General features: G+C 42.3%; 2 protein-coding genes across 3 annotated transcripts in view; one reads left to right on the top strand and one right to left on the bottom strand.

The window, feature by feature from the left end:
* Window positions 1-26,141, bottom strand: part of LOC108137378 (obscurin) — a 123,004-nt gene that overhangs the window by 50,108 nt on the left and 46,755 nt on the right. For both annotated transcript variants that reach the window (XM_017259030.1, XM_017259031.1), the window contains exon 3: window positions 13,045-13,592. In XM_017259030.1, the coding sequence (XP_017114519.1) occupies window positions 13,045-13,267 (223 nt within the window). In that variant the 5' untranslated portion in view covers window positions 13,268-13,592. The remainder of the gene's footprint in view (window positions 1-13,044; window positions 13,593-26,141) is intronic.
* LOC108137351 (odorant receptor 98a) lies at window positions 24,575-25,896 on the top strand. Its single transcript, XM_017258986.1, has 3 exons — window positions 24,575-25,335; window positions 25,390-25,747; window positions 25,807-25,896. The coding sequence occupies exons 1-3, from the start codon at window positions 24,575-24,577 to the stop codon at window positions 25,894-25,896; spliced, it is 1,209 nt and encodes a 402-aa protein (XP_017114475.1).

The raw sequence follows: 26,141 nt of genomic DNA, 5'->3' as shown, positions 1-26,141 counted from the left end.
GCGCGTCAAGTGTGCGGCTTTAAAAACACAAGCAAACACAGACGCATTCCCATGTGCGCAGTATGCAAATGCTGTTACCAAAAACTCAAAGACTGGCAAGCGGAGTGAGCCGGAGCGTAAACAATGCACATTTTAATTTCAGCCCAGTTCAGTTCGTTGCCACAGAACACGGCAGCACAGCACAGCACAGCACAGGACAGCACAGCGCAACTAGAGAGCGGGTATATGTGCCAATAAAAAGTTTGGCAAACAAAGTTGGCGTCACAAAACTGCAACACATTGCAGCTGGAACAGCACTAGAGGCAAAACTAACTGCAGAGCCAAAAATCGGAGGCAACGGGGCAAAAACCCCAACCGAACCGAACCGAACCGCAGAGCGGGGTAATCAAGTACTCCTGGTATAACCTGATTTTCGCTCTTGGGGTCCGCCCAGCACTGTCTTTAAGTTTGGCCAAAAAGCAAAGTTAATTAACCCTAATTTGTATGTTGTGCGTGGTTCTGGCTCTAAGCTTCTGGGTCTCCAAAGTAAACTTGGAATGCACAATTCACCTGTCACACAGCACTAGTCCCCCCCCCCACCTTTTTTTGTCCAGACTGACTGCAGCCCAGCAGCATAAACGCTGTATAATTTATGCATTTTATGTGGACCGCAGCAAAAGAAGCCCAGCTGTCCCAGACACCAAGATACGTGTAATATGTATGTGGCTGGCACATTTTTTTCCGCTGACTAGCTGACTTGGCGAGAACTGCCTTTACCATGCATTTTGTGTTTTTTTTTTTTTTTTGTTACCCTCCGCCTAGAACAAGTGCATTTTCAGCGCACCAAATCACAGCATGTCGCCGAAAAAGCAGGCAGTAAAAAGCTTAAAGACCAAAATGTTGTCGGCAGTCGACAGGGAGAATTCCCTGTGCGAGTTTCCAGTTTCCAGTACGACAGCCAGTCCTTGGGCATAGCTAAGCAGGCGAATTGGATGGTGTTCCCTTAAATATGCTGGCACTTTATGTCTGTGCTAGGAGATTTTATTAAAAATAGAGCAAGTTGTATGGTCTTAGCCAAATTCAATTGAGAGGCAACAATTAGCCAGCTTAACGACAACGCACTTGTCGCCCAGTCAAGATATTAAAAAACATAACACTTGTCGCGGCTCAACATTAAAATGGAAATATTTTCGTTGCTTCGCGGGCAAGGCGAGCCATTGGTTTTTATGCCGACATGCTCGCGCATTTTAATTAAGAAATTAAATTAAATACAAACTGATGCGTAACAGATTCCTCGTTACTAATTAAAATTCAATTTCTTGCCATTAAAATGAGCAGTAAGGGCAGCGGAGGCGGCAGCCAACATCGCCAATTACAAGGCGAGCCCTTGGCGCCCCCGGAAAACCGGGAAGAACAACAGACACGCCTACGCCTCTGCCGCCCCTCGACTGCCACGCCTCCACCCCCGCCCCCTTTCTGGCCAGGCAAAAGCTGGCAAATTAAGCACGCAAAATTAATACGCAATAAAAAGGCAATAATAAAAGTCGAGCCGAGAGGAGTACTCCGATAACTGAAAACAATTTGTTGTCTTTCCTTTAGCACTTCACTTTTATGTGAGCTCTTCCTTCCGACATTTCTTCCTCGCTGGCTGCGAAAAATTGAATAATTTCTTAATGAGAGTTGGAAAAGTTTGCAGCTTCAAATTTTCCAATTAACATTTTATATTAAAACCGGCATTTGATTGATTCGCTTTAAGGCTGAGCCAGAGTCGATGCAACGGAGCGTTGCGGTTGGAAAAGCCGCTTGATTGAGAGCCCCAGGACCATCTAGCAGCCAACATACAAAATCCAACAATGGCAACCGCCGGCCAGGCAAACAAACAGAAGCTGGAAAATACTTGAAGCAACTATGCCGAGCTTGCCAGCGCAAAAGAGTTCCCAAGCTGGAATAGTGGAAAAGCGGAAAACTCTTCGACCGGGCAGTTAAGTTAAAATTGTTTGCTATTTGCCCGACTAAACGGCCCAACAAAGCGTTTTGGGCTTAAATGTGGGAATGGGGGATGGAGAGTCCTGCAGGGGTAACAAATTACTTAAGAAAACTGTTCTTGCCTTATTGGATTAAGTACGGAGTGACCGAAATTAGTTTCAGGACCTCTCAGCGGCTCTTCTATACATTTAGGCCAAGTTAAAGCTTCTTCATCTTCATCTGCCAACTGTCCGCCAGTCTCATCCTTTCGCCGGGATTCAATGTTATGACCACGTCAACTTGCAAATACTATTGGTCCCCTCGCAGTTCCCCATACAAACGTGGTCTCGTCTGGCGCACGTTTATCCCAAAAACCTTGTATTTACCCTGGAGGCCCGTTTGCTATATTGTTATACAATTTTGTTGGAATTTATTTACGGAGTTTGTGCCACACAGTATAAACATCGAAGTTGGCACAATGGAGGACTGGCTGGCTGGCTGGATGGCTGGCCACAGAAACAAAATCAAAACCAAAGACCAATATCGAAGCGAAACTCTGCGCTTGGCCAAGTTATGGCTTAAATTTCTATCCCAGCTCGCAGCGAGAACGGATAGCTGGTTCGTGTTCTGCATGCCAAGAGGGTATCTATATATATAGTATATTATATATATATATAGGAAAGGAGGGGGGGGATCAAGGGTTCCTGACGGGGCGTGGCAGAAAACACAAACAAGATAATAAGTTCATAAGTATTATTTGCAATACAATCTCTCTTCTGATTTGATTTAAAATTTTCGCAGCCAGTGTCAAAGTTTTGTGACTCCTGGCCATTTTCAGGACAAAGTGCGGGGCCAAAGTCATTGCTTTGAGCTGGGGATAAGGCTGAGGCATTCTTAGTTAATTGGTCATTTCTGTGGCAATCTGAAGCCCAGAGTCGGAATGAGATAGCTAGCTTAGGGATCAAGTGGCAAGTGGCTTTGCTCTGGCTTAGGAGCTACTGATTGGGCCACTCGTTGGCTCAAACAAGAATAAAAAAAATATGATATGCGTCACGTGCTATGCCATCCTTCTTGTTCCTATTCCAACTTCGCCGCTTCACAAAATCTCGCTCGATTTGCAGTGCAAACTTGAAAATTGTCAAGGACCTGCAGCTCCAGCTCCAGCTCCAGATCCAGCTAATTAATCAGGCCAACGCCAAGTCGCAAGTAAACAGCAACTGCCACCTAACAGCATTTAGCTAAAGCATACTTTGGCTAACACTTGCAAACTTGCTCCTCCTGCGGAAACGGGGGCCGAATAGCATGCTCCACTGGGCTCTCGGGCAAACTTTCGCTGCCATCTTCTAACTGCAATTTATGAGTGCAGCGGGCCACCGGGCGAAATTTGTTTACAACTTAGGCGTTAATTGACACAGCCACAGCTCGAAAACCGAGTAACTGAGACAGAGAGGGGCAGTAGTTGAACACGGCCAAACCAAACCTAACCAAACCAAACCAAACCAACTGGGTTTCACAATCCAATGGCCAGGGCCCAAAACAATGCTCGAAGAGATGACAATATTTATGCTGGCGAAACAGAGAAACTTTTCAAATAAAATGTAACACCTCTTGCAGGTGTGCCCCCGTGCCCCCCTAACTTTTCAACTGCAACACCTCACTCTTTTGAGGTTAAAACTTGCCTGCCCGACAACTTTAATGAGACAACAAGGGGGAGGAATCACACCAGATTGTTGTGCAATTAGCTTAAATGTGCAGACTTCCCCTTGACATTCAATCCCTTCTCAAAAAAAGGACCTGGGGACAAAAAAAAACATAAGCAAGAGAGCGAGTAAGCCGAAGGCATAGTAAATCAATGTCGCCTTAATCCTCGCATAAGGCACTTTATCAATCAATGCAGAAAGGATTTAGTTTGAGTTTTTTGTCATCGGCTCGTTAATGCATGACAGAGGAGGGTAGCGAATAAAAGGGAAAATCCTCAGCCAGACACGCCCAAGTCGAGTGAGGAAAAAGTAATAAGCAATAAGCGGTAAAACAAAGTAAGACCGAGTAACACGGTAAATCACAGGATAATGCCGCACACTCACATACGCAGCCATCGAAGCAATCAAATTAAATCCCAATCGCACACTTATGCGGCAAGGACGACAAGAACGACAAGGACGACAAGGACGACGAGGACGACCAGGATACCGCGCCGACACGACAAATGGCGATAAAGCGTTATGGTTCATTAGGCCCGCCGATTGTTAAACGGTTTTGGCTAAGGTTAGCTATGAGAATGGAGCACACAATAGATGCGTATATCGTTTCAGGACACCAACCCCCCTGCCTGCCACATCGGCACACACGATGACATTGAGCTCCTACCCAAGACGAATGAGGACCGAGGGTTGTGATTTGAGGCTTAGGGGTTGCAACCTGGCTTGCACTTTATGTCAATATCATGAAGTGCTGCCATATGGGAACTGCCGCCACCGGCACTCGAATGCAGCAATTGTCACCCAGCTCGGAACGTTCGCAAATATTTGCAGCAGGAAATTAGTAAAACAAACACGAGACAAGGGATTCCCGCACTGAGATAAATATCTTTTACCCTAAATCAGTTTTATAAAAAGGAAGGGTACGTATTTCATTTTCATCATTTTTTTATATATTTTTAGTATTGCTTTATTGCTTAACTTCTGATTTGGGTTTGACTTAAGGTTTTGGGCAGAACATTTATTTAAACTTCTAATTTAAAGACATTTTTGATACGAATGCAATGTTGTTTTGGCGCTTTGTATCTTATAAATACGATTATTACTTTGAACATAAAATCACTTTTTCCAAAAAAAAAAAAGGGTATTTACTAATTAATTATTTTAAAGTTAGGATTAGGTATAAAATTAGAAAATAGGATCACTCTTACTTAAATTTTTGAGTGGAACAATAAATTTAAGAATATACAAATAAATTTGTAAAGATTTAATATTAGGAGTTCAAATAAGTATATAAAGATTTAATATTAAGAATTCAAATAATATGTACCCCTAAACTTATTTCCAAAAGGGTTAAGCACATTTTTTTCCAATGTGGGTAGACCATGTTCTGTGTCGAAGGGCAGTCAAATAAATAAAACATGCGACGTATTTGTCAAATCTGTTGCAATTGTTCCCAGTCCAGCCAGGGTGTGACCGATTTTAAGTCCAGGACCTTAGCTCTGCATCACATACCATCCAATCTCATCCTGCCCCGCACCCTCTGAACAATCGAATGCCCGGGCACGACTCATTAAACTTGCAAACCCCGTCTCGTCCATCTGACCCGTAGATGGGAACTCGTTCCCAGGAGCTGGCCCTTTCCACAAAACTGTTTGATTTATTTGACACTTTGTGCGTTTGTAGCCCGACACCGGAGATCTGACACCTGCGCGCCAAATTAATGCAATGAAATTTGCCAAACTTTTATGAACGAGTTAAGTCCACTGGCCAGAGAAGCGGTGTGCCGGCGGCACGAAGGAGACGAAAGCGCTAAAAACGCGAGGAAAATACAATATTAATGAGTTTCCAATGTTAATAAGCCGAGGAGGGCAGAAAAGAGGAGGGCAACTGGGCCGGACGTCAGCTGCAGTTCGCTGGCGAAAATCCCTTTATAATTTCATTTTAGCCTCGACTTTAGAAATAATTTAAAAACTTTGTTACGCATTCTTAAAGTCATTTAAGCGCAGAAGTTGCCAGGGGCAGGCTGCAAAAAAATGTGATATTATAGACGCCATCGTTGATGAGCTGCTGATGAGCCGTGCTACTATATATAGGGAAACCCCCACCCGGCGCTATCATCTGTCAACCGGAGTCGAAGTCCGACTTCGCCGGTTCTTCAGCTTCAGCAGCCTGCGAGGCCGAAAAACTTTGCGCTCGCCTTTTGTGTTTTCAATTTTTTTTTTAATGTTTTTGTTTTTTATATTCTTTATTTTCCTCTGCCACCAGTCGCAACTTTGCGAGCATAAAGAAAAATGAAAAATAACTGAGGACATGGGGCTCACAAAAAAAACACACAAAATAAAATGGGAAAGGAAAGGAAAGCTTAAAACAAGTGACTACATTTTGTGAAAGGCCGAATGCCCTTTTTCGGTCTAAAAGTAGGAATTTCCCCTTGAGCTCGGCAGAATTAATGGAAAAGTGCGAGGACCTCTAACTCAGGCATAGCACACTTTTGTGATTTCTCGCCTCGCGAATCGTAATGATGGAAAAAGTATCTCCTGAATATGAAATGAAGCAGCTGGACAAATGTCGCCGGCGAAAACTCGGTCCTCGCCAACTTGAGCCGGCCCATTGCCACTTTGTGCCGGGGATAATAATAATAAAGTCGCTTCGCCTGGTGCGGTTGGACAACAGCTGCGTTGTCCTGGCTTTTGCCAGCACTTTTGCTTTGGGCCAGGTCCTGGCATGAGAACGATGGTAAGACTGTGGATGTGGATGTGGATGTGGAAGCCCAAACAAACGCACAGCTGGCGTCGAACTTAAATTAGCTTGTACACACAATCCGCTTTTCACAGCGCCCGGTCAAAGTTCTTATCCGTGAATTTATCTTTCATATGGCAATGTGGAAACTTTCGCCTCCATTCCCGCACTGTTTGCGGTGGCACTCTCGATTTATTATTGCAACAACCACCGACCCGACGGGCCAGCAACCACCACCACCACCGACACGGACCGTGTGGCCAAAGTGCTTTTGATATTGTCGCCAATATAAACATTTTATCATAAAGAGATTAGACGCCGATAAGCGGAGTTGTGAGCAAACAGTTGAGCGGAGGCCAGTCAAATGAGATCCCCGATCCCCGATACCGGATCCTGAGTCCAGAGTCCTGAATCCCGAATCCGGAGCTCTTTGTGCCAGACCCTGATTTACGGCTTCCTGATGCCAGTGCCAAACAATGCCGGGCAATTTCCCCATGCGGTGAAATTAATTTGAAGCATTTGAAGGCCCACCTACTTGCCAGGAAAGTGCATCAGCATCAGCAGCAGGAGCAGCAGCCGTAGCAGCAGCTGAATGGTTCCCAGCCGTAAAATGGCCACATCCCATGGGCCATGGGCTACACCAGGCACAAACAAAAAGAAACGGTATAGTCGAGTGTTCCGACTATTAAATACCCAAATAATAAATATGCTTCCTGAAGATGTTGGGCTTAAGGTGGCGCCATCTGCCGGACAATTACATTAGTGCTTATAACTTCTAAATATAACTTATAACTTCAGCTACATTTTACATACTTTTCATCGCATACAATATACCCTTTTATTCTACGTATAACGGGTATAACCAGGATTCCTGAGCCGGGAAGAGGGGCCTTGGCCATCTGTTTGCCCAGCGGGGGCAACGTTGAGTGGTGGTACTGCATTCACTGTCAGTTAAATCCCGGCGCTGCATTACGACAACCTTTCTCTTTTTTAACCCTCGGCCCCCCCTCCCAGCCCCCCTTACCGCCCTCTGCCCGACAACTGTCTGAAGATAAAGCTGCAAAAATATTTTAACCTCCTTTGGCAGGATGTCGGATGGCGGAGGACACTTGGTCCGCAATGCCGCCTCATTGTGGCCTCTGGTGAGCCTGAGTCTGAGGTTGCCCACCCACCTTTACATCCACCAGCACTAAGCAATGTTTTTGTGCTGTGGCTTTTTTCATATTTTATTTGCGGCCCAAAAAAACAATGCCATCATCATCATCGTCCAGGTGCATGTCCAGCTGCAAGTTCATGCCAATTTGCTGGAAGTGCTCCTCTCAAGAGCCGACTAAGCCAATGCCAATGCGCTGCAAATTAAAATTTCCCAGCCGTTGTGACATAATGAAATGCCTTTCTAGTTTAAGCCAGCTAACAAAGAAAGGGCCAGATTTTAATGAAGTTCCTAGAGGGGGTACTCTACTAAGTAGGGTGCCAGGGCAGACAGAGAGTCACTTTATTTTATTAGCAACTTGTTTGCCAAGCATTTGCACACAAATTAAATATGGTCCGCTACTGCAGAGTGGCAAAGTGGTTTTCGCTGCCGTCATTACCAGTCGCTTCCAATTCAATCAGCCCAGTTAGCAGGTCAAAGGCCAACGCCAACTTTGCAGACACGTTAATCGGGCCGAAACACAATTTCTTCGTTTGCTGGGCAACTTTTTAATATCACCTCAATCACGATGATGACTTTTCTTGGTATGATGTTGCTCACTAGGCACAGACCCACGACCAAAAGTCCTGTGTGGGCAACAAGTTCTTTCCCCTTTGCGAGCAGGACTCTCGAGTCCTGGCACACATGCACCGAATGAGCAATAAGCGGCATATTGCCTTTTGCTCTGCGTTTAAGTGCGATTCCATTTCTGGCCTTAAATGCTGCAATAAACCCGAATCGCTTTCACTGGCTGTGGGTGAACTGGCTGTGACTAATGTCAGCTCCTGACATTCATGGCAATAAAATTACCTTCCTTACAGCTTGTCAGCCTCTCACTCTCGATCCACTCGGTAGATTTGTGCGGTTTGCTTTCGTCTTTATGATTTAATTGTCAATAAAATAATCATTTGCAAGCCTTTTGCCACTGCAACCGCAGTACGTGCCAAACAGAGTTGAAGCAAATTTTTACCAATAAACGAGTGTGGCAAGAGGGCAAAGGCGAATCAAAGCCGCAGGCCGCAACATGCTACACTGAGAGAATATTTTGGTGCAAATGTTGTAGTCGGTATCATTTAAACTCAATCAATTTTGGTTTCTTGAATTTCAAATTAAACCGAGTTCGAGTAATTACGTTCTTAAATTAACAACATTACGTTTTATTCAAGAAGAATTGATATAATTCCAACTCCAGCAATTTAAATGTGTTTAATTATATTTTTTTCACATACACAAAACGTTCTAAAAGGAACTAAATTTGAAACAATGTTAAGCTTACACCCGGGCAACCTCAAACCTTCTATAAAATACTTCCAAAAATGGCTTTGTCCGTCGCAGGACATCCGGTGCTTAACTCATTATTTATTTATTATTTCGAGAACAAAAGCTGGTTTTGGAAATATTTCTTTGTGTGTAGAGCAAAGCCGAAATAAACCGACTAAAACTGTGGGGGTTGCCACAGGAACTGAGAGTCCTGACTGGCACTTAAGTTATTGACGAGATAAAGTTGAGGATTTTGTGTGCATTTTTGTGAAGTGCCAGCCGAAGCCCATAATGACGGAGCTCTAGCTGGATAGCGAATGGAAGCAGTTGAATATGGAGCTGTTAGCTGATGTTGGAGCGGAGCTGGTTGCGATGATGCCGTTGACGTTGATGTTGTCGACAGTTTTGATGCCTGGCTCCCGGCAGCCTCACGTAGAGAGATGAAGCAATATGTGCCCGGGCTAAGGGCTTTGAGTGTCTCGTCCTTTGCCCTGCGTGTGTGCTTGTGTGTGATTGTGTGATGGCAGGTCTGGCCTGTTTGCTCAAATGCTGCTCCTTTGCTCATGACACCAGAAGCAGGACAACAGCCAAATCAAACAAACCAACAAAAAGAGGCGAAGGAAACCAATAAAAAGCCAAGCAAAACGCAGGCGGAAAAGAAAACATTGTGGCCAAGCAGCAAAGTTAACGGCCTTTACCATACACCACAAAAAAGTAGAAGAGTGTCTGCAAATAATTCTACAACAATCGAAATATTAATAATTGTTAATCATAGTTCCATGATTATCCATCATTTTGTATATCTTATAAAAAAAAATATGAAAATAACAATTTTGTAAGAGAAGTTTCAAAATAATCATTTTGTGTAAAAGTTTCAAGCATATTTATAATTGTTGAAACTATGTAGCTTGCAATACTTTTTGAATATTCATTTTAAAAATTAAAATTTATATAAGGAAACATCATGTTCAACTCATAAATTAAATTTTTTTTTAAATTGACTGAAATTTAAAGCTAAAACTTTGACCAGGTTTAGATTTTGAAAAATTTTCACATAGAAAAGCTTAGAAGCTTTTTAGGCTGATGGAATAGCCCATTAATATGATTGATTTATTTTTCTGTGTACATGTAGGCATCGCCTCATCGATTTTCACTTGAGCCTTGAACGCGACGAGGAATTCTCTGGAGTCGCACAAACAAATGCGCGTAAATTTTGCTTAGCGCGCAATTCAAGTGCAAATACTTGACACCGCCGCACCTAAACTGGAGAAAAGTGGAGAAAAGTGGGAAAAGTAGAGGGTTAGGAGGTGGAAAATGGGAAGAGTGATGGATGAACGCCCGCCCACTCAGTCCTGCAATGCCATCAACTTGTAGGCCTCAAGAGTCTCTCGATAAGTTCTTGTCCCCGTCACACGTCACACGTCAATATCCTTTTTGTGGTTTGGCTTCTTTTTTTTTGTTTATTTTGCTTTTTGCTTACCCCTAAACATTGGCAACTTTTCCGGTTCAGCTGCCGCTGGCATTGCCCATATTATCGTCTGTTTTAACAAAGTTTTGCTCTGCCCGATGTCTGATTTATTTGCATTTGGTTTGTGGTCCATGCAGTTAATAAATTTCACTTACCCACTTGCATGTGTATGTGCAAAGTGTTATCTAAAAAGGCGGGGGGAAGAAAACAACTTTTCCGAAATGCGAGTATCCAAAGTTTTGGGTTAAAGTTTTGCTGCGGCAACTTACCTATGTCAAATTGATTAGTTGAGTCGGACAGCTGAATCCAAATCTGTTATTCCCCCCAGGCGAATGGGGGATGCAGATAATTTGATTGTGTGATTTATGTCACAATATATATTCAACATTAATGAAGATGAAGGAGATTTGCGGTTGGCAAATGCGAACTCTATCAGGGCATTCGGCAAGCGTTTTGCACTTCATTAATTGTTCAAAAATGTGGGATAAAAACATGGAAGCCGGCGCATTGAGACTGGGGGGAATGCAATACAGTCGACGTCGACTGCAGTCTGACAACCGCAAATGCAAATATTTGAAAACGGAGCTGGGTTGTCTGTTAACTGGACTACAAGCCAAAACTAATTGTTACCGACACTCGCAGTTTCGAAGAGTGCCAGACAAACGTCCTGAAGCAATTGAAAAACACCAGGAAATCGACGCGAGCTTGACGGTTGTCCCTAAAAAGCGGGAGCGGCAAATGCGGACAAAGTAAAGTTATTTGCGGTTCATTATTCACTTTTGGATTTTATAGTATTTCCTCTGCGGTGCTCGTCCGGGCACGATCGAAGACAGTGATGGACAGCAGATTGAAGTCCGTTCGGAACACGTTGCCCTTCTGTGCCAAAGTTGCATGCAAAATGACCCGACAATGGAGCCCTATCCTCCTGACCAGCGAACTCGGATTTTGGTTTGCACTCGAGTCGAGCAACACGACGACGTTTAAATTGGGAATTTTTGCTTGGCTGCATCCAAAGCAGCAATCGAGGAGCATTTTTGCTCTTTGCTTATTCATCTAGCAAGTTGAAAAATAAATTAATAATGCGTTCTTGCCACTGACGGCAGCTGCAACCGCACAAGGAGCATGGCCGGGGGGAAAATCGGTGGAACGGTGTGGGGAAAACGGAACTGAGACACTGTCAGGGACTTGGAAAATTCGTGCTGAGCTTTTTGCGCGCGCTCGCTCTATAATGCACTTTATATCTGTCTCGACACCGGAATCCCGCATTCGTCTCCACGTTCACGTCCATCTACATCTTCTAGTTTTTTTCCTTTTTTTTCTTGTTCTCCCGACACCCCTGGTCCTAAAATTTAATTGCATCTTTTTCAACAATTCTAGCACGAAATGAAAATTCATGCAAACGTTGGCAGATAAAAACGGAATCCCAAAACCAGTCCCTGTCCCTCCGCAATAGGGATGAGGGGAGTGAATGGCCAGAGGAATTTAAGCTTTCAGTTTAGTTCAGTCAAGATATGAATACTAATAGCCACTGGAATGTTTGAGTAGCCAGAGGACATTGCACCGCCACATCCCCAGTTCGTTAAATGAAGAACCGAGCGCGACCATCTCCATCTTCGTCTCCATCGCCAGATCCCAAGATCCCAAGACACTGGGCTCGAGCTAGGGCCTCCTTTCGCTGGCAATGGCATTACTCTTATTTGATTCCGTGGGCATTCGCATAAATGTCAGATTGAGTTTATGCACAGGCAAAAGTTGAGTCCTTGAAATGCACCCACTGTCGGGCATTTAAATGCAAAGGCCTCGTCCCGAGACAAAAACGAGGCGAAGAAAAGCAATTAGCGAAATTAATTGCTCAAGTTTCGCTTTGAAATATTCATCCGTGAGATTAATTCGCCGGCCGACAAAGCTGGACGTCATCGAGCGTTGCCCGCTCCGCCTCCGCAATTTGTGGCTTTGTCAATTGAATGGCTTTGCGGCCGGGCCCGCTGATTGACTGCTTGCTCTTGCAATTGCTCTTGTACGCGATTAAATTTGCAATTGCCAAGGGCCCGCCAAACTGGGATCAGTGGTGCCAGTCATGGACTGGCAAAGCTTGAAAAATCCCACATTAAAATTATTTTATTTTTATAACCAATCAGATTGGTCCCCAATCAGATACCTTTTATATTCATGAAATCCATTTTTGCATGAATTATCTGGCTTTAAATGTAAACATTTCAAATTACGTAAAAAATTTAAAAGTTTTGACTTACGGTTTGTCTTTAAAAATCGTGTTATCACGCCACTAAATTACAAATTAGCAAGGTAAAAGCAAAAGCATTTTGCATGTTGGTCTACTATTTATTTAAAGTAAGTTAAAAATAATGAAATATTTATGCTAGTATATATATTATATTTAATGTACTTCTAACACTGTAATGGCTCAACGGATCTTTAGTTTAATTAAGCTTCGCTTGCAATCAAAATAGTTGTTAACAATGCACACTTATTTAATAACAGGGTCAGTGAACGGAATATAAACAAAGCTTACGGTTCGTATTTACTTAGACAATGCAGTAATATAATGCCGAACTTAAGTCTAATATTTATTTTTCGGCTGACAAAAAGGTTAAATTCGTTGTCGAATATAATGAATTTTGAAAAATGTATTTATTTTTTGTCCACAAATTCGATATCGAAAGTTGTTTGTGTTGAGAGGTGTTTTTTGCAACAAAGTTAAGAGTGTCTTGGACTAAACTTACCACTGTCGAACTGCAGTGAGACTACTGTGATGGCCAGGAACAGAATGTGGGGCAGGATCATCACCTGGCGCTGATTGTGGATATGTCCTCGCTGGCTAATTGTCCTCGCCTCGGCGGCCATTTTGCCGGAGTTGCTGTTGTTGCTGCAGTTGTTGTTGTGACTGGGACACTCGAATTTGTAAACAGTTCTGCTTCTGCTGCTCGCCGGCTTAGTCAGGGGCATTGAATTAATTATTCCATTGCTGCACACGAATTTGCAGGCCGCAGATTGTGTTGCGAGCAATGGTAGACCCGGGTTCTTTCTGTTTTGCAACAACTTCCACTGCCACTTGCCACTTGCACTGCCACTTCCAGTTCCACTTCCACTTCACCTTTGTCGACGTCTTCGACTGCAGCACTTACGGAATTTTAATTATTCAAAATAGGTTTTTAGCACAGCAGGCGGCGGCGGCAGGATACTACAGGTTCGGTTCGTGGTTGCGGGGCTGCACTGCTTTAATTGCTTGTTTTGCTGCAATGCATTTTCCTGGGGCGTTGTAAATTTATAGCTGCAAAATAGAAGGAAAACGATATGCGTTAGTTTTCTGCATGACCACAGAGAGTCCTTTTTGTATGTATTTGTGTGTGTGTTGTAAGTAAGGGTGTGTATGTGTCTCCATATCTATGTGCTGGTGTCCTGTGTAATGCAGCTAAGCCGCCGTGCCCAAATACATAATTCCTATGCAAATAAGCGTGGCCCAGCACTGAAATTTATGTGCGCACAGCGTTTTGCATAGATATGCACACAGAATAGAGGCGACCAAGAGTGAGATACCCTTGTACACTTAAAGAAAAAACAACATTATCAAGTTTAAACTTCATAATACTTCAAACCAATCTGTTTGAAACTCCAAATAGATTATAATTATAATGCCCAAAAATCGATAGGTATTATTCTTGAAATAGATAAGTATTTTTTTATAGGCCCAGAAACCAGAATATTAAGAAGCATTTCGCTTTGAACTCTAAAATTTTCCAATAAAAATGTGACAAGTTCATAAATCACCAGCTAGATGATTTGAAATCATTTTTCATATGTAAATATACCGTTTTTCATATTCTAAATGACTAGTTTTGGTCAAACAAAACTTGTCTTTTTTTTAACTGTGCACATACGAATATCCGTATAAATTCGAGTCTTCTTTGACTTTTTTCCGCAGGCAAATAAAACTCAAGCAAAGCGTAAAAAAATATAAACGATGGCAGAGGCCGGCAGGCAAAAAGCAAAATGCCAACGCAGTACAAGCTGCCAAATTAACAGAAATTTGGATCGTAGCCCGAACTTTTAGACTCCCCAGGATAGTGCACAGGACTCGAACCCTCACCATCCTCAACCCCCACCCAATTCCCCTCCATTTGCAGTGACAGCAAGCCAACTGAAATAATCCCGCAAAATATTGTGTGCGCATTTTGGATTTGTTGTCTTTGATTTGGCGCGGTTTTCCACTATTCGTGTGTTTATTTCACATGGCTTTTTATTCGGCGTTTTTTTATTACAATTTCTTCACTTAACATTTTTTGGCAGTAGCGCATGCTGTTGGAACCCGCAGAATGGAGCACAATGAGGCCGAATGCCGGCGCTGCCAATATGGGGCCCATAAACAATTCTATTAAAATAAATGAAGCATATTTATAAGAACCACGACAAGCACAAAGTGAAAGCAAAATCAACCTAAATGCTTTATAAATCGACTCGAATTTGTTTTCGTTTCAGCCTAAGACCTGATAAAGTAAGAACGAGAGTAGCAACAAATTTTGATGAAAGGCAGAAACACACAAAAAATATTGATAGAGACGGGCCAGCAGAAAGATGATTGATTTTATGTGTTTGGGGTGAAACAAAAAAGTCTTGGGCAGGGAAAATTATGATGACGAGCAAAGCAATGAGTGACCGCTCGACCAAGAGGATAGAACAGGAAATACGCAAAAATACAAAAGGATATTACGAACCCAAAGCAATACGAATATTCGGCTTTTATGGGCAGGACACGAGGATGAGAGTTCGAGTATCCAAGATGTGAAAACCGAGAAACCAGACCGCAAAGGCAACAGCCAAAAACCACACTCACACAAAAATGCCAAAACGTAAAAGAGTGAGGGTGCGTATGGGAAAATTTGTGTATTTGCCATAAAATAATTTATCAATTGGAAAATTTCTAGACACACTGAGGAGGGGAAATGATGTCCTGAAAGGAGTGAAGCAACTCATGGGCGGAACTCGAGAATGCGAAGGAAGAATGCCCAAGTATTTTGCTATCGCCACCCTTCATCTCGTCCTTCGAGTGTGTGTGTGTGTGTATTTGAGGGTAAAATTATGACAGGAGGAAATAAAAAAGCATAAATTTATTACCGGGCCGAGGACGATGACTACTAAAACTTGGCCACAGGCCCGTTGGGAGCACTCTCTCGTAAGTAAAGATCATAAATAATCGAAAGGGCGACAATATTGGCGCAGGACAATGACAATGAGGGGGTCGTTTTTTGGAGCATATAAATATCATTCGATTCCTTTCGATTCGATTCGACTCATTGGTCGAATTAAAGAGGTTTCTAAGTGAAGGACAGGGAACGGAGGCGAAATAATTGTACAACAATTTGCCGTAACAAGGATATCAAATTTGCACAAGCTGAAACCGAGTACAGACCGCGACAGCGAAGCAAAATAAAAAGGATAACGAGCACAATAAGAGAAATGAAATCGTAGCCCCCGAAACAGTTGCTAATTGGACAAAGCAACCGAAAAATGGAAGCCCAGCAACAAGAGAGGATATACGCGCCAAGGATTCCCGACCGCCGTGTGTGACCCAAAAGCCAAATATGCTCGCTTTTCTTTTTCCCCACTCCCCACCCCCCTAACGCTATTCAAATGCAACCGAGCCAACAGAAAAAGGGACACAAGAAGGAAACGTATCCGAAATGAAATTAAAGAGATTGGCTTAGTTAGGTCTAATTTCTCGGGCAGACAAAGTGCTTAAAAAATAATTACACGCCGGCAATCAGCAAGTTGCGCTGGCACAGGAAACAGGAAACGACGGACACGCGACATCATCCGTCCGTCCACCCGTCCATCTCAGTAACCATCCGGCGGTACTGGCCCACCGAAATGGGTGCTGCAGGATGGTGGGGCAACTTGTTAGCAATTGACCGCTTGCTGGCACGTCAAATTCAATTTAGTTGCTGGAGACCCGAAAACGCCATGCCGCAAATTCGCCAACTTACAAGTAATTAGGCAGCTCAACTGCAGCTGGCCACGCCCCCGCCCACAAGGCGTCCAAAGGCCATTCGCACACACACACACACACACCACACAACGGCAAACACAAAAACACACTCAGATGTAGCCAGGACACTCAGGACACGCGTCGTCAGCTGCTTTGCGTGGACATCGGCATCGTTTGCTTGATTGTCATCGCCGCAGTGGCGTGTTGGTGCAGCTATAGATATACACAGAGAAAAAATAAAAAGTACTAGCACTTATATACATTTCCATCTCGGCCAGAAATGGTAGCACTTTTACTTTTCCATTTAAACTATAATTTAATGGAGGCTTTCATTAACAGCTTCCAAAATTAAACAAACTAGTTCCAAAAACAGAGTTTTTTTTATTTTATTAATATTTTTCATGTAAGTAAACGTTTTTACGAATCCGACATTGATTTGACAAGTCTAAAAATAGCTTTTAGCGACAATAATGTCATTTATCTTCCGTCTGTGTAAGCCAACCATTTTTAGCACATTTCAAAGTCCACTATAGTTTAGCCCTCTTAAATGAAGAAATGAATTCAAGCATGATTTTCCCCCAGTGTTCTTATATTTTTGTTGGCTGCTGCAGTTTCAGTTGTCGTTGGCTAATTGCACATTGTTCGGAGATGGTAGCTGGCAGCTAGAAACTGGTAGCTTTCTTTGCCGCTCACTCCATCGCCTTTTTACGTGTTTGACATGCACTTCAGCCTGGGTAATTACCAATTTGCGGCGCCAATTTGGCTACCCATATCCGCCAGCCAGCAAAATTTAATTAGTTTGCCATCCAAATGCTCTGTCACAGTATCTTTCGGGCAGTAGTCCACGCAAATGACACTTTTGCAACAAGGACTCGACGAAAAAAAAAGATACAACACTCAAAAAAGAGAAGAAGGAGAAAAGGCTTTCGATGGTTGGCCGCAGGCGTCGCGCAATTATGAGCAATCGCAGCCATCCCTTTGACCCTTTGTAATCTCTTTAATGGCAGGACATTGACGATGGCCACAGGAAGAGAAACGGCGACAGCAACAGCAACAGCAGCAGCAACGGCTGAAATAAAAGCGTTTCGGGACCAGTTTAATTTACTTCAAGTGGCCGTCAATTAATTTAATTTAAGCCTCTCTCGTACAAAGCATGATTACACTTTGACACTTTGACAACGCAGAGCCGGTTACCCGGGGACCAAATCAGATATGGCAACATCAGCGAAACCGGCCCAAAGGGCTAGCTCGATAAGCGGTCCAAAGGTTTCCAGGGCAATCGATGTCGCCGTTAAGCCATTGCCCAGCTCAAGCCAAACCTTAATTAAAGCAGTTTCTAGGTGACTCGATGCACTTGCCCTCCGAATATGCACATTTATTCGACAGTGGCACATACTGACAAGGACATAAGGCAGCACTTTTTCGCACAAGAAGCTGTGCACTGAAAATTTAATTAAACTGATTGAGCAAGTGCCATTTTTTAAACATTTTTATGTCTTTACATCATTAACAATATTTTCTTTTGCTTTAGTATTCTAAACCAATCAATCAGTTCTGCCTTGAATGTAGCATTCTAATATCAATATATTGATCTCTTAATCCAGGAAAAAATCCATCAGCTTATTAAGTCTAAAAGATACTCATATCTCAACTGTGCTACAATAAAATAGTTTTTAAAAACATTTAAATATTACTTAACTGAGGCTTAGTTTTGTTGAAATCTCAATTATAAATGAATCAATCAAAATAAAAATTAAAACTTATATCATCCATTTCCTTTTACAATTTAGACAGCTTAGTTTTCCCTCTGTGTGCATGAGCACAGGAGCAGATGCTGCAGCTGTATTCGATTTCAAGGACACTCGATGGGGCAGCTGCCTCATCCGCATCCGCTTCTGCTGGTAGCCGGAACAGCTCTTCACAGTTTATAGCTCCAAGTGGCCTTGGGCAAGTGCAAGTGGAAATTCTTGAGCGCACTCGGCTCTTCAACTGATTACGGTTTGTTTTCCATGCAAGCAACACTCTGGCACACTGAGGGCTGGGCCAGGGGCAAAGATAACGGCCAGGATATACTATACTATATATGTGAGTACATGTGTACTACGAACATGTACGTGAGGGGATAATGCGCTAAAATGATTAAGTTGACACACTGGCAGACAATCGAACTGGCTTTTTAATTGGCCAGAACGGAAATCGCACGGACGTTTAATGAAAATTTGATTAAACGTCTAATTGATTGGCGGTCTAGGGTGCAGGCATTGATTTTTGTCCATCCAGGGGGATGGTATTTTTAATTTGATTAAACTCAAGACGCTGCAAATATTTAACGCTAATTAAACTCGACAGCCAGCAGAAGCCATTCAATGGACATGCCAAGGACTAATTAAGATTTTGTCAATTACTTATGGCGAGTGCCACGCCCAGTGAACGAGAGGGATAGAAAAGGAAGGACCTGACGCAGCAAACTGCACGCTTCAATGTATCCTGTGTGTGTGTGAGTGTGTGTGACTGTGTGTGTGTATGCAATCATTAAAATTAATTTATTGGTTTCATTAACTCGACTGCCGCCGAGTCTTTAGCAGCTTGGAGCACATTAGGCGCTTCTTCATCCGCCAATATCCCCCACCGTCAACTAAAAGCAAAGCTGCAGCAATTCCTTTCTTTCTTTCCTGCTCCTCTGGGTCCTTTGGCTCTATTTGCCCCTAACCCAGGTCCTTCCACTGGTCCCTTCGAAGCCAAATGACACTCTGACGACATTTTGTTTCATTTTGTGCGGCAACCAAGCCAAAATCCGTTGAAAGCATAAGCCTGAAAACAGAGGCAGCGGGATCGAGCAAAGGAAATGGTTCTCTCTGACTTTTTTTTCCCCCAAAAGCCTTCGCGCTTGGCTGACCAACAATGAAAATATAATGTCGTCGGATCCACCGCACCCAGGCCCATGCATCCCGGCATCCCAGCCTTATTGTCAGTAGCTGGTTGGCAACAAAATAATAGCGCTAAATGAAAATGAACTAGAAATAATCATCATTAGGCACGTTGGCCACCTTTATGAACCTTGGCAACAAGTACGTACTTACGCCCAAACTCGCCTGTCAGTTTTTAAATTAGACCCACCTCGGAAGTTGCTAAGTTTCAGCTTACTTAGTTGAACAGTCAAGTTCGAGAAAACGCAACGGAACAAAAAGTATTGAGTTTCATGCCTAAATTTAATTATTTGTCACGTGCGAAACAAAGGAAAACACATCGTCTGCGATATGAGTGCTGTGCAAATAGTTTACCCCTACTTCTGCTAATGATGAGTCACACATGCACAGCTCATGCACTTAAAGAATTTTTTTGTGGTCAAGGTTTTGGCTTTTTTTAATAAGACTCTGATATTGATTTAAAAACTTTTGTAATTGATAAGCATTTAAACAAAAAAGAGTTTGAGCTGAACAATTTTGTTTGAGATTTAATTAATTACAATGGATTGATTGTCGTATATATATTTATATTTTTTTTTTTATTAATGTTATAAACCTTTTTTTGTATATCTTAACGTTTTGATAAGTAATTCGGTTTTTTGTTTGGCAAGAAGACAGAGCTGGCTTCCCTATTCCCACACAAACAAAAATCTATTTCCTGGAATTCACAAGCCCTTTTCTACAGTGCCATACACCCGAGTAGCTGTCAGGTCTGTCTATGTATATCTAAGCAGCTCAACGCCCATTTTACGCGGAAAAGCCACCCGCTTGATGCATTGCACTTTGGCGTGTTCCTGACGCCGCGGGCGAGCTGCGAATGCCGCAGTGCATTTGGCAAATAAGAAAAATTGCATAAATTTCATTAAACTCGAAATGTCAAGCAACTGTCGGGCAAACACCTCCCCGTACTCCCAGCACTTTAACCCCACGCTGTTCGCGGGGGTGTGTGAATGTGAATGGGAATGGCTGTCTGGGCCACGGCCTGGCAATATTAAAAATTGTTCACCAAAATCCCCGAAGTAATTTATTAAGATGCCTCATGATGTTTCTACGTTTTGCGTTGTTGTATTTTTTGTTTGTTTATTATTATTTACGCGCCGCTGACTTCACGCCATTAACAAACACGGAGCAACCTACATAGTGAACCCATTTTAAATGCAAAAGTTGAAGGGGAAGTGCAACTACAGGCAGACTTGCCTCATTGGAGTCGAGCTTTGTGTTGCCTGAAAGCAGACTCAAAGATGAAATGGTGCTACCATAGATATAAGGCACAATCCAATACTGGCCGACTAATGCATCTGCAGAGCAGCTCCCGGCCGATTCGCATCCATCGTTAGCCGCCTGACATTTATATGAGCTTCTGGCCTGGCCTTAGCCATTTTTGGCTTTGATTGCAATTCGCAGTTTTTGTGGCCAAGGCATTGTCATAAATTACTTTGCATTGCCGCTCGTACTGTGCGTGTGTATTTGAAAACCGTAAATCAAAATGGAGCAAGAGAAGACGCAGTAGAAGAAAAGGAATAGGGTGAAGAGGGGAGGGTGTAAACCAGCGTCTTTGCCACACTGCGTATGTGTGATATTTCATAAGCGTGTCATGAATTCTAATTACCTTCTGGCCAAAGGAGCAATTGCCATTTCTACGCTTGGCTTTTGCATTTTATGTGCACACAATTCATAAATTTTATTTTTAAATTGCTTTTTAAACTTTTTACACCACGCACAAAAACACACAGACACACACATCGGAATATCGTACATATGCCAGTTAAAATATTAAATTCCACAGCGCCAACAAAAAGAGCATAAAATAAATAGAATTAAATAAATATTAGTAGATAATGTGAATAATTAAATTGCAACGAACGCATAACTACATGATAGCATGCAAATTTAATGTGAAATACAATAATAATTATAACAACAATAATAATCATAGTGGCCATTTTTTCTTCTGCGGAATATTTAAATGTTTCCTTTGTTGTGCTGTGCATTTTATTTTCACGTCCTTTCCGCCCGTTTCCATTCATTGACTGGCATTCAGTGCAATAATTCATTTTAGTGTTTCCAACGTCATAATCTGCGTTATGCAGTTTAGCGTATCAATTACCGCATAGCAGCAAAAACTGGCATGTGAATAAAATATATTGCCGCGTTGTGCGGCTCTCATCAGCGAGCGATATTTACTGCTGATAGTGACAGCGAAAGGGACTCGAATAAATAGCGAAGAAATGCATTTCAACTAAAAATCTCGACCACGCATTACCAGCTGGGTTTCAAATAGATTTGCGCTCAAATTTCTATACAACTGTAGAATTATAATTATAAAATAAAAAAACCTGATCTAGTGATTACAAACAACATTTATAATTTCACGAATCTTCCTCACTGGAATTTTATAAAGAGAAAAAGTTTATAAATGTTAATACACATAAAATGTAATTGTAATAAAATTTAAAATAATTTCATGAAATTCAACTTCAACTAATATTTCATGAAAATAAAAATGAATTACACATTTCCATTTAAAATTGTTCACCCATCATACCCTGCCTCCCACAAAGCCATGTGATATATGAAAACATCCTGGCCATCTCGTTGGTGGAAATAAATTTACAATTTTTCGCAAACAAAAACCAAACTTTCCTTAACCGTATGAATAAAAGATGTATATCTACCAAATCAAAAATTGATTTGAATGGGCATGCGGTAAGTACAGTTGAATTGGGGGTCGAAATGCGATGGGTGGTGAATAATTGAGACGGGGCAATGGTCAATGGTCGAAGGTTCAACATTGATGACATGAAAAATTCATTAAACGCGCCAGGCCACAAAAAGGGGCAACCACAATGGGTGCGGTCCTCAACTGTGTCTGCAAATGGGCAAACGAGCCACTGATGGACGCGGTGGAAAACGGCATTAGAAATCTCAAATTTGCAAAAATTCACTTACAAACAGGTCACATTCACGCGGTGGTGGTTCACATTAGCGCTTCCAGCAGTCTGACAAATATTTGCCTCATTTTCCGTTCGTCCAACTGGGGCATCGCCCGAGTTAATAAATTAGTAAAATATTTCTGGTGACAATGTTGTTGGCCCATCGGTTGTCAAACGGCTGGCCCAACTATGGATATGATAATAGAATTTTTGCAGCATTTTTGTTCACATTTTGGGCATGAGCGACAGCTGCAATAATATTAATAATAATAGGAACTAAAGCAAAAGCAAAAACCATCGGCAGCGAACACCAGGCAACATCATCGTCAGAGGCAACTAAAAATATGTTAGACAAGCGCCAACATTAGCAAAGTGTTTGTAAAATATGCCAACAACTCGATTTGCCTAGTTTTACTGGGCTCAACACCCAATTTCCGCACACCCCTCGGCCTGCACTCACATTCACCCACAATTTCGGTCTAGCATTCTAAATATTTTGCAAAAAGCATACAGCATGTATGCGGATCCATACTATACAATACACACATTGCCCCACACACACACAAAAACACACACCCGCCATTTTTGAGGTCGCCGGTTGCCGGCCGTCGCTTTTGACGTTGCAATAAATTTTCACGTTTATTTATTATTGCGCCGCACGTCACTGATAATTAAAAATAAATCAATTTTTAATGGCTCTGGCTGGCAAGCTAAACCGAGCCCCATAACCGTGCTCTTTCGGATGAGTGGACTTTGGTTACGAGGTTGCTGCGTAAAAGCAATTAGCACACGTTTAGGAATGAAAAATGTAATAAGGTACCCGCTAGTCGAATCAATAGTGTAGGAAAAGCTGGGCACGTAGACACACACGCTTTTAAGCAAATCAATTTAGGATCCAGGAACACTAGTTCATCAGGCGGCGCCTTTCACTTGGCCAGCCATCGCACACATATGGCGCGTTTGTCCCAAATGGCCAACAATAAGGCTCAGATCAGGAAAAAAATAAACGAAACAGTGATGCGTCACGTTGCCGCAATCATTAGGCCCAGAGGCAGATTGTGTTTGGAATCAGCAAACGTGGTGCATCCAAGCCGCTGAAATGGTTAACAATTGTCCTGGCCAATTGCCAGCTTATAGGATGGCCGGAGAAGACGGTCTAATGAACTTTTTGGCCCAGCCAGCCCAGGCATGATTGAAGGTCATTGTGTGCCGCTTTAATTATGCAGTCAACTCTTTGCGGTTTATTTGAATGTCAGCCATTTTATGGCCGTCGCATCATCAGCATCAGCAACGCAGTAAATCTAATAACATAAGCCCCGGTTCCCAGTTACAGTCGCAGCAAGAGTTACAGTATGCGAAAAAGTCGGAGACCCTGTTATTTATACGCACGCCTAAATATCAGGGCCAGAGTCTGAACACAGTTGACTTGGCAACCGCAGAAAATGGCATAAAAGACAACATGTTGAACAGCGGCTGGAAAAATATAGCCCCAGATATTATGCTGTAGTGATGCGTGTGTGTGCGAGAAGACTTTTCATATCTGGCCAGGCTATAAAGCATAAATTACGGCAAATGTGTTACGCAGCGCAACAGTCCGGGCCGCTGAGCCATCGCACGCACAACTAACTAACAACTATTAAGCCTGTGGGTTGTGGGTCTCTGTCTCTGTCTCTGTCTCTGACTTCATCTCCGGGTGAAATATACTATATGGCCAAAGACATCGGCCGTAATCAACATGCGTGGCACTCTGTGCGTTTTACACATGCGCCATGCCATTTTTCCGGTGATTAAGTGTTGATAAGTCTATAAATTAACTCGAACACACGCGTCTGCCGACAACGCAAGTCAGACAATGGCTGGGAAGTGAAACGGTGGCCTACATGTCGGCTACGCAATGTATATGCTAAAAGTACAGACACATCCATGCATTAATCATGCCTCAAAGACATTTACATCTGTATGGCCAAAACCGAATGGTCGATTGTGGGTAAAACTGTTGCCTACTTAATGATACGGCCCTGGGGAGAAATAGTGTGGAAAGCAAAACAAATTTGAAATTCAAGCTGAGAAACGCATTGCAGGTGATTACAATATCAGAAATTCAACAAATAACATCATTTCTTGTATTCACAGCAGAAATAAAAGTTCAATAACCAACTGTTATACGATAATTGATTATTTTACGTAGTAAGCGTGGGAACTATTTAAAAGTCTTGATTCTTGTGCGTAGACAGCGTGGGAACTAAAAGCATTAAATTTGCATTTTTAAGGAAACGAACGAAACAACTGACCCATTGGCTAAGATAAATACAGAGTCTTTGGCAATTGCCACATCAGTTTAGGTCAAACTTGAAGACCGCAAGGAAGCGAAATGTTTTTTAAATATTTGCGAAAGCCAACTCCAACGGATCTCTTGACTTCAGGCGAGGCTTTTCAGTATTTTGAGTATGGTATGTCGGTGCTGGGTTGGATGGCTCCACCAAAGTACCAGTTTGTGTACAGCATGATGGCATTTTTCCTTATTTCCTGGTGTGTTTACTACCTGCCGATCGGAATCATAATCAGTTTTGTTATAGATATCAAAAACTATAATCCCAGTGAATTGCTTACTGTTCTGCAACTATTTTTTAACTCCGTCGGTACGCCTTTAAAAATACTAATTTTGCGGGTGCACCTGTGGCGATTTCGCGAGGCCAAAAATCTGCTTATTCAAATGGACAATCGCTGCACTGCAATTGTGGAGCGCCTTGAGGTTCATAAATGGGTGGTCAATTGCAACAAGGCCTACCTCATCTATATCTGTATGTATATCGGATATACCTTGTCCACTTTCCTCTCGGCTGCTTTCTCGGGAGTGCTGCCCTGGCGCATCTATGTCCCATTTATTGACTTTCGGCATTCAGCAACGAGTTTCTGGATGGCTGCCACACATGAGACCTTACTTATGCTGTTTTCTGTGTCGCAAACGCTATTAACCGATATTTACCCCGTGCTGTACGGACTTATGCTGAGAGTTCACATCAGACTACTGCGAATGAGGGTCGAGAAACTGTGCACAGATCCCGACAAGAGCGAAAACGAAAATATGGAGGATTTGATCAGCAGCATCAAGGATCACAAACTTATTCACGAGTAACGATTACGTTGAAGAGAAATGATTAGTTAATATTAACATCAATATTTCAGATGCGCTCAAATGATTCATCCTGTCATCGCTCGCACTATCTTAGTCCAGTTTCTTCTGATCGGCCTTCCTCTAGGATTCTCCATGATAAATCTATTCTATTTCGCCGATTTGTGGACAGGTTTGGCCACAGTGGCCTATATAAACGGTCTGATGATGCAGACATTCCCGTTCTGCTTCCTTTGCGACCTGATTAAATCGGATTGTGAACTTCTGCAGATTGCTATATTTCATTCGAACTGGCTTAACACAAGTCGAAGATACAAGACCTCATTGATCTTTTTTTTGTTTAACTCCCAAAAGTATGTTATTTTTACAGCTGGCTCAGTTTTTCCCATTTCCACGAGCACAAACGTTAAGGTAGACTTCAAATTTACATGACTTTTTTTTGAAAATGTACTAATATTTTATATTTTCAGATGGCTAAATTGGCATTTTCCGTTTTTACTTTAGTGAGCCAATTTAATATAGCTGACAGATTGACCACAAATAAAAATAAAATACAATGAAAAATCCTGTGCAATTTGTACTCTTAGACATTGTATTTAGAAAAAAAATGTCATAATTAACCAACTGCTTTTGTTCTCTGTCATAATGCGAATAAACAAACAAATATATATATTATTAAAGTGCTGCACAATACTGAAAGTAAATTTATTTTTTTTAATTAGGTGGCTGTTTTATCTTTTTTGGTAGTTGCTTTTGTAAGACAACTGAACATTGTTGACAAATTGACAAAAAATTAACATGCAGA

The sequence above is a fragment of the Drosophila elegans genome, unplaced genomic scaffold (genome assembly GCF_018152505.1).
Source record: "Drosophila elegans isolate 14027-0461.03 unplaced genomic scaffold, ASM1815250v1 contig_476, whole genome shotgun sequence".
NCBI classification, from domain to species: Eukaryota; Metazoa; Arthropoda; class Insecta; order Diptera; family Drosophilidae; genus Drosophila; species Drosophila elegans.
Note: the sequence above shows the minus strand (reverse complement) of the source record. Positions and strands in the feature narration are given on the sequence as shown.

Coding starts and splice junctions, on each gene's coding strand:
- LOC108137351 (XM_017258986.1), top strand. CDS start 24,575: ATGTTTTTTAAATATTTGCGAAAGCCAACTCCAACGGATCTCTTGACT. Junction 25,336..25,389: donor GATCACAAACTTATTCACGA/GTAACGATTACG, acceptor TCAATATTTCAG/ATGCGCTCAAATGATTCATC. Junction 25,748..25,806: donor CCACGAGCACAAACGTTAAG/GTAGACTTCAAA, acceptor TTATATTTTCAG/ATGGCTAAATTGGCATTTTC.